Below are 12,752 nucleotides of genomic sequence, written 5' to 3'. Positions count from 1 at the left end.
GAGCTCGAACTTTCTGTTTCCTGTGTGTGTCTGCCAGGCAGAGGCGCTGATCCAGAAACCTCAGTGTACTTTGTGGCTAACTAGCCAAGTCTATCACTGTCTCTAATAGTCCTCAGGAGGACTTAACGGGAGTTTGGGACAGGAATATATTCTTTTAAAATTCATCAGTGCCTGCTCTTCTCTTCACTCCCAGCTTCTCCCTCTTTCTCTCATAGGTACCCAGATACTATCTCAGGAAGAGAGCTGACCACAGAGTTTAATGAAGCAGGAGGCCAAGGTGTTCCTTAATGAACAGGAAGCCAGATGTCTGCACAAAGAACGAACAAGGCACCAACCAGTATACCCAGAGGGTGCCTTATACAGTGGGGGGTGAGGCTTATGATAATGTATCATCTTCTTTTAGTAACTAAAATATTTACGAAGCTGCATGCTCAACAGTAAAAACTTAAAAAAAAAACTTCTTTATTCAATGAAAGCAATATTTCTCTCTCTTATTCAGATATCATGTATCATTTTGTAGACACGGAATATATTTAAGACCTTGCACTGAGGCTACATTAAAAGAGCAGAAAAAAAACTTTAGAAATAGGAAAATTATAATTAAAAATTTTTTTAATGCTTATCTATTTTTGAGAGAGAGAGAGAGATAGCAGGAGTGGAGGAGAGGCAGAGAGAGAGGGAGACACAGAATCTGAAGCAGGCTCCAGGATCTCAGCTGTCAGCACAGAGCCAGATGCGGGGCTTGAACTCATGAAACACAAGATCATGACTTGAGCCAAAGTCAGAGGCTCAACCGACTGAGTCACCCAGGTGCCCCAGAAAATTATAATTATAAAGGGCATGTATTCAAGTCAATACATGTCTGTAGAAATACTCACTTTTCCAAATAACAGAAACACTCTTCTCAGATATTAAGAGAATATGTCCTGGAATTCTGTCTTCTGTCCTGGAAGACAGAATCTATGCTAATTTATCCTTAACTTCTCCCCCAACCCGATGACGCCTTTGACCAATGAAAGCATTTAATAAATTTCTGCCGAGTGACTACATGGATAAGTGAGATGAGATATACAAAGTGTTTTAAGAAGGTTGTGCTATAAAACCTGCCTAATTTTAACTTGTATGTATTTAATTATTGAAGGGTTAATGTTCTTCTCAGTTTCCATTATATTTTTACAAGTGGATTAATTTGTAATATTATAACAGTAAATAATTACAAAAGCAGCAATAAAGTCTTTGCTATTTCAACTATTCCTTACTACCCAGGTTATATAGCAAACAAGAAATTCAAAACTGAAGTTTAAAAGTCACAAACCTAGGGGCACTTGGGTGGCTCAGTTGATTAAGCTCCAACTCCTGATTCTGGCTCAGGTTGTGATCTCACGGTTCACGAGATCACGGGATCAAGCCCCACATCAGGCTGTGTGCTTACAGCGTGGAGCCTGCTTGAGATTCTCTCCCTCCCTCTGTCTCTCTGCCCCTCCCTTGTGCACACACGCATGCATACTCTTTCTCTTAATAAATAAATAAACATTAAAAAATAAGTCACAAACCTATAGAACTTTTCCATTTTATTGCCAAAGGTGTTAACAGTGTATCAATAAACCCCTCAGTTATTACTGATAACATGGATGCCAGCATATGCAGTAGTATATACACTGTTCTAAATAACAAGAAACAATTACTCATGAAATTTTTAAGTAGTAGACAATTCTTCCACTGTTTTATATTCTTTGGTTCAATATTTAGAATTACTGCACATATGATACAACGGAACACTAACAGCTCCCATCAACTGTATATTTTTAAACTGGTTAGAAAAACATATAATTTCAAAGTGTTATTAGGAGACGTTAACACCACAATACTCTTCACTCATTAAATACACAACAATGTTTTTACATTGATACTATTAAACTAAAGAGGCTGTTTATAAAGAAAAATGAAGAAGCAAAATTTGATCACTGGCTAGCTGAAATAAACTTAAGAAATAAATGATTCCTTAAGGTCTAGGATGCACAGTCTGTAAAACAAGCCCTCATTCTTCATGTCTTACAGCGCCCCCACAAAACAGATTACCTTTTTCTCACAGGTGCGTTTTAAATGACTTTTCTCCATTTGAAACTTATTTTCTTGATCCTGTGAATAATAAATATTTATTTTGATTGTACTTAAAGTTGCTACTGGAGTCAATAAAATTAGTAATCTAAATAAATTTTGGGATGAGCACTGGGTGTTGTATGTAAGCAATTCTACCCTCAAAACCAAGAGGACATTGTATACACTGTGTGTTAGCCAACTTGACAATAGATTATATTAAAAATAAACAAACTATCTAATGACACCTTCCTCAAGTTTTGCATGTTATTACTAGAGCCCTAGGGATCCAAGAGAAATATGAGTAGCTTTATGTTAGGGCAGAACAGAAACCTTAGTTCTTTGAAGATGTTAACCTTCTCACAAGGACCTACTTCACAGTGGAAGAGAAAGTTTCTGGCCCTTATTTTTAGGAGGTTACTTAAAAGTAATCAACTGACTCAATATAGAAATAATACATTTGAAATTATGTCAGATGCCAGCCTGGCAATTCTTGACCATAAGGGAAAAGGAAAGATCTAGCAGATGTGAGGAAGAAAGAGAAATTATGAAGACCGGTAGAGAGGAATTTAAAGGGAGGAAGTTATTCTACAATAATAATGTATTTAAATAAGACATTTTTTGAATGAATCAAAAAAGATTATTCAAATTAAAATGACTGTTCTGTATTCTCTATATCCCATTAGCATCTACTTTCATTAAAATAAATAAGATGAAAAATGATACAATGTAACAAAAGAAAAAAATGGCTAGTTGCATGACTGAGAGTTTTTTTTAAATCGACCCTTACTTATCCACATAATCAAGACAAGGAAAGGTGAGATTTAGCTGCTGCTGCTCTGTATAAAAATAAGGACTCACCCTTAGTTGTTTCTTTCTTTGAAGTTCTGATTCCTGGAGCTGCTGTTTTAATTGACAGATGTTCTGTTCTAGTTCTTTAATCATACCAGATGCCTAAAAGAATTTGAAGAATAATGAAAAACAGTACCATCCTAGAACTTCTGGTTGAATAAATTTACCTTTTTCCCCTCTGATTAAAGTTCTAATCAGAATTAAAATGATCTATAAATCTGAATGAAAAATATGTTTTTAAAAAAAGCTTAAAAATTAATCTTTTAAAGTAAAAATATAAACTAAATTCTCCACAGTATTTAAAGCTATGAAAATATAATACCAATAAAGATAACAGGCTTACAGAAAACATTCTAAATTTTCATTTCATCTTATTTTTTTATATATAAATTTTTTTAACATTTATTTATTTTTGAGAGACAGAGAGAGACAGATCATGAGCAGGGGAGGGGCAGAGAGAGAGGGAGACACAGAATCCGAAGCAGGCTCCAGGCTCTGAGCTGTCAGCACAGAGCCCGACGCGGGGCTCAAACCCACAAACTGTGAGATCATGACCTGAGCCGAAGTCAGATGCTCAACCGACTGAGCCACCCAGGTGCTCCTAAATTTTCATTTTAAAATGAAATCCACTGGAATACTTCATTCATAAAATAGCGAGTAAGTGACTACCTTAGTAGTATAGCTATGGAACTCTTTGCGGAAAGTTTCAATATCAAACACAGAAGTGGGGGGGGTGGTCAATAAGGGTATCTGTGGGCTCCTGCAGGGGTATGCGATGACAGGAAAACTAAAACAGAACCCAGATTTCGAAGTAATAATAATAATGTACATAGTTCTCTGAAAATGTATTTTTTAACACAACTGAGCATTTCTTCTTGAGTTACTATAGGCTTCCTCCTTTAAAAACTTTGGTACTAAAAAGGGTTAACTCATAGCAGAATTTACTTTATTAAATATTTATATCATGCTCTGTATTAGACATTTAGCACTTTCAGTATTTTATCAACTTTTTTAGTGTTTATTTATTTTTGAGAGAGTAAGAGAGACAGAGTGGTAGCGAGTGAGGGGCAGAGAGAGGAAGACACAGAATCTGAAGGAGGCTCCAGGCTCTGAGCGGTCAGCACAGAGCCTGATTCGGGGTTTGAACTCAGGGAACTGTGAGATCGTGACATGAGTCAAGGTCGGATGCTTAACCAACTGAGCCAACCAGGTGCCCCAGCATTTTCAGTATTTTAAATACCAATTAAAATTCTTACAAGTTTCAGTTATTCCAAGAATAAAGCAAAAGAGAGACTAATTTCAAATGCCAAATAGTTAGCTTCCACATGGCTATCTATGGCTCTAAGCTGAGTAAAGTAAATAACTACTTTGTATGACTATTTCTACAGCAAATAATACCTTAGAAGATGAAAGAGCATGTTCCTTTTTCAGAAGGTTTATATCAGCATCATATTTGGTTTGAAATAGTTTCATGTTTTGTTCATAATCATTTGTAAGGTGATCTTTCTCTTTATGTAGTGAGTTGCGCCTAAAGGAAATAAGAGACTAAAATATACTTCAAAAAAATATATATATATATACTTCAAATACATTTAGAATCACACTCTAAAATGAAATTTTTTAGTGAACCAAACTCAAATGCATTATCTTTTTTTAATATATTTTTAAAGTTTATTTATTTTGAAAGAGAGAAAGAGAAACAGCAATCAGGGGAGAGGCAGGCAGAGAAGGAGAGAGAGACTCACAGGAAGGCTCTGTACTGTCAGCACTGAGACCAATGTGGGGCTTGAACTCACAAACTGTGAGATCATGACTTGAGCTGAAACCAAGAGTTGGACACTAACCAACTGAGCCATCCAGGTGCCCCCATTATCTTTCAATATATCAAACAAGTATCCTATTCACATTTTTACCAACTTCTTAAATGTTATACTTATTATAGTAAATGGGACTTTTAAAATTAATAAATGGCAGGATTTTTGTAGAAACCTCCCAAGGTTAAATGTAATTAATTTTGGCAAATAATTTTTAGAGTCAATATCAGTACTTGACAGCCACACCTGATAGATATATGACTTCAGACAATACCTTGCCTTTACTTCTTGTAATTCATTACACGTTATCTGGTAAATTCTCTCAAGTTCCAATTTTTCTTGAATTAATTTCTGTCTTTGTAAATTACTGTTCTCTGCTTCTCCAGTCAGCTGCTGGACACGGGACTCCAGTTCCTTGACCATCTGGTTCTGAAACAATACGTCATTATTAAGAAAGCCTCTGACTGACTTTATAACACTTCTGTATCATTTAGTAGCCTGAAGAAAACATATACTGTATTAGAGATAACAAAACAATATTTTTACTACTAAAAATTAAACCAACCTCTTAACAAAATCTTTATTAAAAAAAAAAAAAGAATGCTTTCTCCCATAAAGTAAGACCATCATATTTATATGCTTTTAGCTATTCATTCATTCAATGAATATTTACTGAATCTGGTATGATTCCAGGATCTAGGGACAAACCAGTAGATAAGAGAGATGAAGTCCTTATCCTCACAAAGGTTAAATTCTCTTCATGCAACTCAATAACTTATTAGATATGTACTTGGCAATATTCTTTACTCTTTATTTGAAGTTTTAGAAACTTATTAAAAGTATAAAGGCAATATAATAATGTTTTTTTTAATTTTTAAATTTTAATTTCTTAAAATTATCAATATCAGTATCAATTGATATCATCAATCAGTGTATAAAAATATTTTATTACACAGTTGCAATATTAGTGAAAACAAATTTTCATTTGTTTCATATTTCTATTTACTTACCATTCTATCAAGAGCACTGCTTTTCCAAAGTCTTCAAAACCATCACATAATTATTTCCCTACTATTGATGCCTATGTCATTTTGAATTTCTCATCTTTATAAAACTAGGTCAAGGTATTTGTGACTAGGTACTTTATCTAAAATTAGGGTAAAAAGCAGAACTGATTTTCATTTTAATAATTACACTTCCACTAAGTGTGAGCAATTAGAAAGGGCTAGGATGATATTACAATCAATTAGTATTGTTTTATATTCATCCTAAGGTAAACATTTAAAATAAGGCTTAAGATTTAAACAATATTACAACCCTAACACTGTTTATTCATTCCATCATTTCTTCATTATAATACGAATTTAGGTGTATAACTTAAATTTTGGAAATAATAGGTTCTAAATTTGAGAAATGAAAATAATTACAACTAATGTAAAAACATGGTATAAACATATGATGTATAGGAAATACATACAATTCCTAGCTCAGAGCCTGACAAATATCAATTGCTTAGATTTCTTCTCCATAGATCCTAGTCACTCTGCCCCTTTATTAATGATCCCTCTGCTTTGGGAATTCCTTTCAGAAGATAATTTTCCAATGTATATTCTAATATATATATTTGTTTCCTAAATATCGATTGACTGAAAGTAACAGAGAAAAGAATACATCCTTGGCTTTCCAGTTTTAAATGGTAGAATAAAAATGATTTTCATTCTTTCTTCTCTTGGAAATTACCAGAGACAGACAAGATATACTAGAAACAGAAATGATCTAGAGAGGAACTTCTGTCTCTGGCTATGAAGGAGCAGCTTGCAATAGATCCCACTTGCACTGAGAACAAGTGAAAAACCCAAAAGACACCAAGAAAAAACCAATTTGAATGCATTTGAGAACTTCCAAGGCAGCTGGGACTTAAGGGGGCCAGAGGCAGAAAACTCAGAGAGACCAGTCAACATTCTGTAAGCTGAGGCATTCCTCAAAGTTGGAGAATCAGGATGAGGGATGGAAATTAGAGCCAGCCCAGGCAGCCAGGACTTGAAGAGTCAAGTTCCCTGAGAGAAAAGGTGCACAGAAGAGCAGGCTGCACACAGGCAGTTTTCTCCTCAAGGAATCTGCCAAATTTCTAACATTTACAGGACAGGTGGCCAAGATACCAGGGGAAAATATTCTGAAAAGCAGCCTAGAGTTTTCAGCAGTATCACTGAGGAGTAAAAATCAAGGAGGGAGGCCCCTGGTAACATCCAGTGACTTTCACTTGAAACTGTGTAGAAGGCCACACTAGGAGTGGGAATGAATCAGAGGTACACCAAGGACTGTAATCCACCTGGAGCCATTTTGGTCCCTGAATGGATCAAGGAGAGCTGTCTCCACACCAGATGCCTCTCAGTGGTACCTCTCTGGAAGAAGACAGCATCATCCAGAGCATTTATTATCATTCATACATGATGTCTAGCATTCAATCAGAAAATACAAGGCATGTGGGCACCTGGGTGGTTCAGTCGGTTAAGCATCCAACTTCGGCTCAGGTCATGATCTTGCGGTTTGTGAGTCTGAGCTCCATGTCGGGCTTTGTGCTGACAGCTCAGAGCCTGGGGCCTGCTTCAAATTCTGTGTTTCCTTCTCTCTCTGCCCCTCCCCCACTCATGCTCTGTGTCCCTCTCTCTCTCAAAAATAAACATTAAAAAATTTAAAAAAAAAAATACAAGCCATGTCAAAAATTAGAATGAAGAGGATAAAATCCAGAAATCAACATGCAGATGACCTAGATACTGAAATTTAAAAATCTATGACGAATTTGTTACATGACTCAAAATATATAAGGAAGGTCTGCTAAATTAAATGATGATCAAATATAAATGCAAGAATACTCCAAGAAAGGATGACTTGTGGCTGGAGGTCTTAGAAAATATCATCAGAACATGGTTATCCAAAATAGGTGGATAATCTGTTGCTTGGTTCAAAATAGCATACGCACAGGTTGTGACTATAGCATCTCTGAAGCCAATGTGGCATGAAGTATATGCAGGAAAGTCGGGGCTACGTGAAAAATCATAAACCCATATTCTCAGAAAGGAAATTAGGACTGAGGTCAAGTCAGGAAAATAAACAACAGTATAAGAAGTCTTATAGTGCCTGTAGAATAATAAATGCCAACAGAATACACTCATATACACCCCTGTTTAGTAAGCCAGTTATTCATTCTATTATTTTTTAATTTATTATTATTATTTTATTTTTAGCATGTATTTTTAAAGCATTTTCCTAACACTCATGGTGTCTTACACAAAATAGACGCAGAGTAAATAAAATAAACTTATGGGAAAGCATATAGGCATATATGAAATACCTTAAGACAATAATATTTAGGCAAAGTAATCTTTTTTAAACTGAATACAAAGAACTGAAGGGATACAAAATAACAGAAGCCTCAAAATGGCGTAAAAAGTTAGTTAGGAAAAGAGATGCTGATGTCAGATCATACTTTGCAGACTGTGACAGGCAGTGTAGATGGCAATTTGGGGAAGGAAACATCAGGATCAAGGAAGAAACAAATAACTGTATACATAATGACAAACAGATTACCTTATGTGCAGAGAATATCTTCCCACATTGTGAACTCAAATGTGGCATATGGAAGATAAGGTTGGAGTTCTTGAAAGGGCATGGCTTATAAGCAGAACTTATGATAGGCATTATACTAGTAATTAAAGTTCTTGATCATGGGTAAAAGGGACAAATTGCATTTGTGGGTATAGAACAAGAGGAGACAGGGAGAGCAACTAGCAGGTTGCCGAACGGTCCTGGAATGAGGCAACAATGGCCTGAACTCAAGTGGTAGCTGTGGAAACAGAAGGGAAGAGAGCAGATCCAAGAAATTTTTCAGAGAACCAAATAGTATGATTAAGTAAAATACTAAGTAAAGGAGATGACATGGGACAAGAATTAAAAATCTTCCAGGCTCAAAACCTAATGTGCCAAGAGAAGTATAGCACATTGGGAATTAAAAAGAAAGTTTGAAAGAATATCATTTTGGTAGGAAATAAAGACATGACTTTCAACAAGTTATGTATTAGGAAATTATAAGATATCCAATGGGCCTTCAGTTATACAACTGATAGAATTAGAAATAAGGACTAGAAATACAAATGTTGGACCTTTACATATAAACGTTTGAAATCCTAGAGGAGCTAAAAATTAGAAAGGGTTAGTAACTCAGCAACTATTTGAAAGCTAACGTCCAACTCCTATGGCAAAAAGAGTGACATATTTTATCTTATTTCACAAACTTAATAAAATACGACAAGAAGATGTACAAATCCTAAGTATACATCTTAAAAACTTTACAAACTGAAAACACTCATGAGCCACTGCAAAATGTAAACATCACCAGCCACTCTGAAGCCTTATTGGTCATCCTCTCCACAAGGGCAACCAATACTCTGACTTCCATGACAAAAAAATTAACTTCGGCTATTGTTAAACATCCTGTGGATGACATTGTAGATTACTCTTTTGGGTCAGGCTTCATCATGCATACTGTGTGTCTGAGAGATTCATCCATGTCATGGGGTATCACAGTAATTAAAACTTTTTCACTGTTATATATAGTTTTCCTTTGGGTGAATATACCTAAAAATAATTTATCCATTTTATTGATGGGCTATTTTCGGTGTCTGGCTACAAAACATAACATCACCATGAACACTTCCATAAATATTTTATGGTACATATATGCACTAATTTGTTCTGCTTATACTTCCTGTAGCGAAGCTGCAATTGATTTAAGTCACAATTGATTTGAAAATTATGCCCACGCAAAACCTTTTAAGGTGAAAGTTTACAACAGCTCTATTCATCATTGCCCAAAACTGGACATAACCAAGATGTCCTTCAATAGACAAATGGATAAACAAGCTATGGTACATCCGTATAATTGAATGTTATTCAGCAATAAAAAGAAATGAGCTTGTAAGCCACAAAAACACATGAAGAACACTTAAAGGTACAACTGCTTTATTTTTAATGTTTATTTATTTTTGAAAGAGAGAGAGAGAAATGAATGAGTGGGGGAAGGGCAGAGAGAGAGGGAGACACAGAATCCGAAGCAGGCTCCAGGCTGCAAGCTGTCAGCACAGAGCTCGACGCGGGGCTCCAACTCACGAACTGTGAGATCATGATTTGAGCCAAAGTTGGGGTCCCACCAAGTGAGCAACCCAGGGGCCCCAAGGGTACAAACACTTAATGAAAGAAATGAATCTGAAAAGTAGACATACTGTATGATTCCAATGACATTTTGAAAATGACAAACAATACAAATAGTAAAACGATCAGTGGTTGCCAGGGCTTCTAGGGAGAGGAGTAGGGGACGCAGAGAGTGAAGCACAGGTGATATTGTAGAACAGTGAAAATATCATGTATGATACTATACTGACGCACACATGAGAAGATACATTTGTCAAAGCACATGGAATTTTAAAGCACAAAGAATGAACTTTATGCAAATTAAAAAAAATCATTTAGGAATTTGGGGAAATCTCAGGAAGAAATGCAGACTGTGACAAGATAATCTAGTTATTTTACAAATACATGAAAAAACCTCATTGAAGGGAAGGGGGGGAAGGTGACGGTGTAAGCAATTTTGAAATGAGTTGAGTTTGTAAAACCAAAAGCAAAAAGTCATTGCTCATAAGCACTGTACTCAAAGTTGGTTCCCATGGGGGTATGGATTAAACACTCTGATACAGGTATACATGCATAGTGGAATTGAACAATTAATAACAAGGAGGATGGTGGAAGCCATGTTTCCACTGCTGGATTGAAAATGTACAGATACACGAGGGGAAGAAGCTGGGATAATCCATGTGGTAATGGATTAGAGTTGCAGATATCAGTAAGAAATTATGTTTAGCTTAATATAGATACAGCTGATTACATATAGAAATGTTTACAGAAATGCATATATTTACAGATTAGCATCTTTCAGGTAAAAGGGCATAAAAGAAATGAGACCCCAGCAGTAATGAGCACACCTAGCACACAGATCTTGGTTTCTAATGCCTTCTTCACGGAACCTACATTGATGGGGGTATATCAAAGGGGCACAGGAGCCCACTGAAAGATCTCTCCATGACCAAAGCTGAAATAATTTCAGCAACAAAATAAAATAAAGAAATACTGGACTATAACCCAGCATATAAAATAAATAATATCCCTAAGTCCATACTGATACAAATAAATGATTCAATAAGTGTATAAATAAGGGAGAAGAGATAAGCTCTCATGCAGAAAATCTTCAAACAATTATATAGATATCCCACCCTCAAGTAATGAGAACATAATTCCCTACTTCTTAAGTATCAGTAACTTTCTTCCAAAGAGGACAGTATAGAAAGGTGGGGAGTAACTTTAAGGTAAAAACCCTAACAAACACTACCTCAGCCAGGTGATCAAAATTAATATCAAAAGTGGTAGGTCATTAATATCATGCACCACTAATATGATGTGATGAGAATAACTGTACCTGCGTGATCCTATGGCCTGAACCCATAACCCCAGCCCAATCATGAGAAAAATATGAGACAAAATCCAACAGAGGAGCCCCTACAACATGCCTGTCCCACATTCCTCAAAACTGTCGAGATCATAAAAACAAGGCAAGTCTGAGAAACTGTCACAACCAAGAGGAAACTAGGGAGACGCAGCAACTAAATGTAATGTGATGTCCTGGTGGAGATCCTGCACAAGAAACAACATTACATAAAAATTAAGGAAAACTGAATAATCTATGTATGGTCTTTCGTTAATAACGATGTATCAGTACTGATTCATTTGTAACAAGTATGCCAAAATCATGGAAGCCGTTAGTAAAGGAAATCGTGTGTGGGGTATACGGAAACTGTGGACTCCCTTCGCAAAACTTCTGTATATCTAAAACTGTTCTAAAAAATAAAATCTAGTTTTTTTTAAAGTGGTTATTTAATTCAAAATGATGAACTGGTGCTATTTGGGGGTTTCTTCAGAATTATGAGGCTGGAAGTAAAAATGGTGGTGGTGACTATAAAATGACAAATTCCAGTGATCTCAAGGACACAAGTTGTCCCATGAATTACCACCTGTCCCTACTAACCACAGGTAATCATGGCCAACAGAAAATCTCAGGTGTCTAAGGCCCTTTGATACTCTTTAAGATTGGGGCTCTTAACCTTGATCCAGGTCCATGAGCACAATTCACAGTGTCAGAAAACTAGAACGGAAAAGAAAATCTCATGTTAATTTTCACTACCCTGACCTTCAGCATTGCATTTCAACCAAATACAGTCAACAAACCCGGGCGGTATTTAGCAATACCTGTGACGAACAGAAATCACAGATTATTTGCACAGTCCATCATAGTTTTGGATAATCACTAAATATCGTTTATCCTCATTATTACTCACAAGTTACAATAGTTATGAGGCCTACTGCTAAATCTTGGTACTTATTCCATTAGTTTGTAAACATATTATTTTATTATGACTTTTATGTATTACTATTATGATAACTGTAACTCAGAAAATTCCCTCTCTTTGTAATCTTAATATTTTATTTAACTTAAAGGTCTTATTCTGAGAAGGACTAAATAGACTTCACAAGATTGCCAGCAGGACCTGTGATACAGAAAAAGGTAAAGAATTCCACTAAGAGAGCCTAAAATCTCAATAAAGCCATCCACAGACTTCTGGTGTGTCTAAGGCCGATACGAATCGAGCCTTATATTTTACAGCTGTCACTTGCCCAAGCATCTAATCATTTTGCTAGGATTTTCATATTTATAAGTTTTAATATATTGTTTTAAAAATTCAGTGTTTACATGTTTTAATTATGAATTTCATACAAGAGAATCCCTGCCAATACCAAAGGACATAGTCTAATAAGCTATACAAGTGTCTGCTTACAATAAACAGCATGGAAGCAAAACAAGACTCAAAAAAAAAAAAAAAAAAC

The 12,752-nt window shown here is 35.6% G+C and overlaps 1 protein-coding gene across 5 annotated transcripts in view; it reads right to left on the bottom strand.

The window, feature by feature from the left end:
• CEP112 (centrosomal protein 112) overlaps positions 1–12,752 on the bottom strand; it is a 420,942-nt gene that overhangs the window by 305,712 nt on the left and 102,478 nt on the right. For all 5 annotated transcript variants that reach the window (XM_077780421.1, XM_077780423.1, XM_077780424.1 and 2 more), the window contains 4 exons: positions 5,038–5,192; positions 4,348–4,477; positions 2,959–3,051; positions 2,080–2,139 (listed from right to left, as the gene is read on the bottom strand). In XM_077780421.1, coding sequence (XP_077636547.1) covers positions 2,080–2,139; positions 2,959–3,051; positions 4,348–4,477; positions 5,038–5,192 — 438 coding nt within the window. The remainder of the gene's footprint in view (positions 1–2,079; positions 2,140–2,958; positions 3,052–4,347; positions 4,478–5,037; positions 5,193–12,752) is intronic.

Source organism: Crocuta crocuta, unplaced genomic scaffold (assembly GCF_008692635.1).
Source record: "Crocuta crocuta isolate KB4526 unplaced genomic scaffold, BGI_CrCroc_1.0 scaffold288, whole genome shotgun sequence".
Taxonomy (NCBI): domain Eukaryota; kingdom Metazoa; phylum Chordata; class Mammalia; order Carnivora; family Hyaenidae; genus Crocuta; species Crocuta crocuta.
This window is presented reverse-complemented; position numbering and strand designations above follow the sequence as displayed.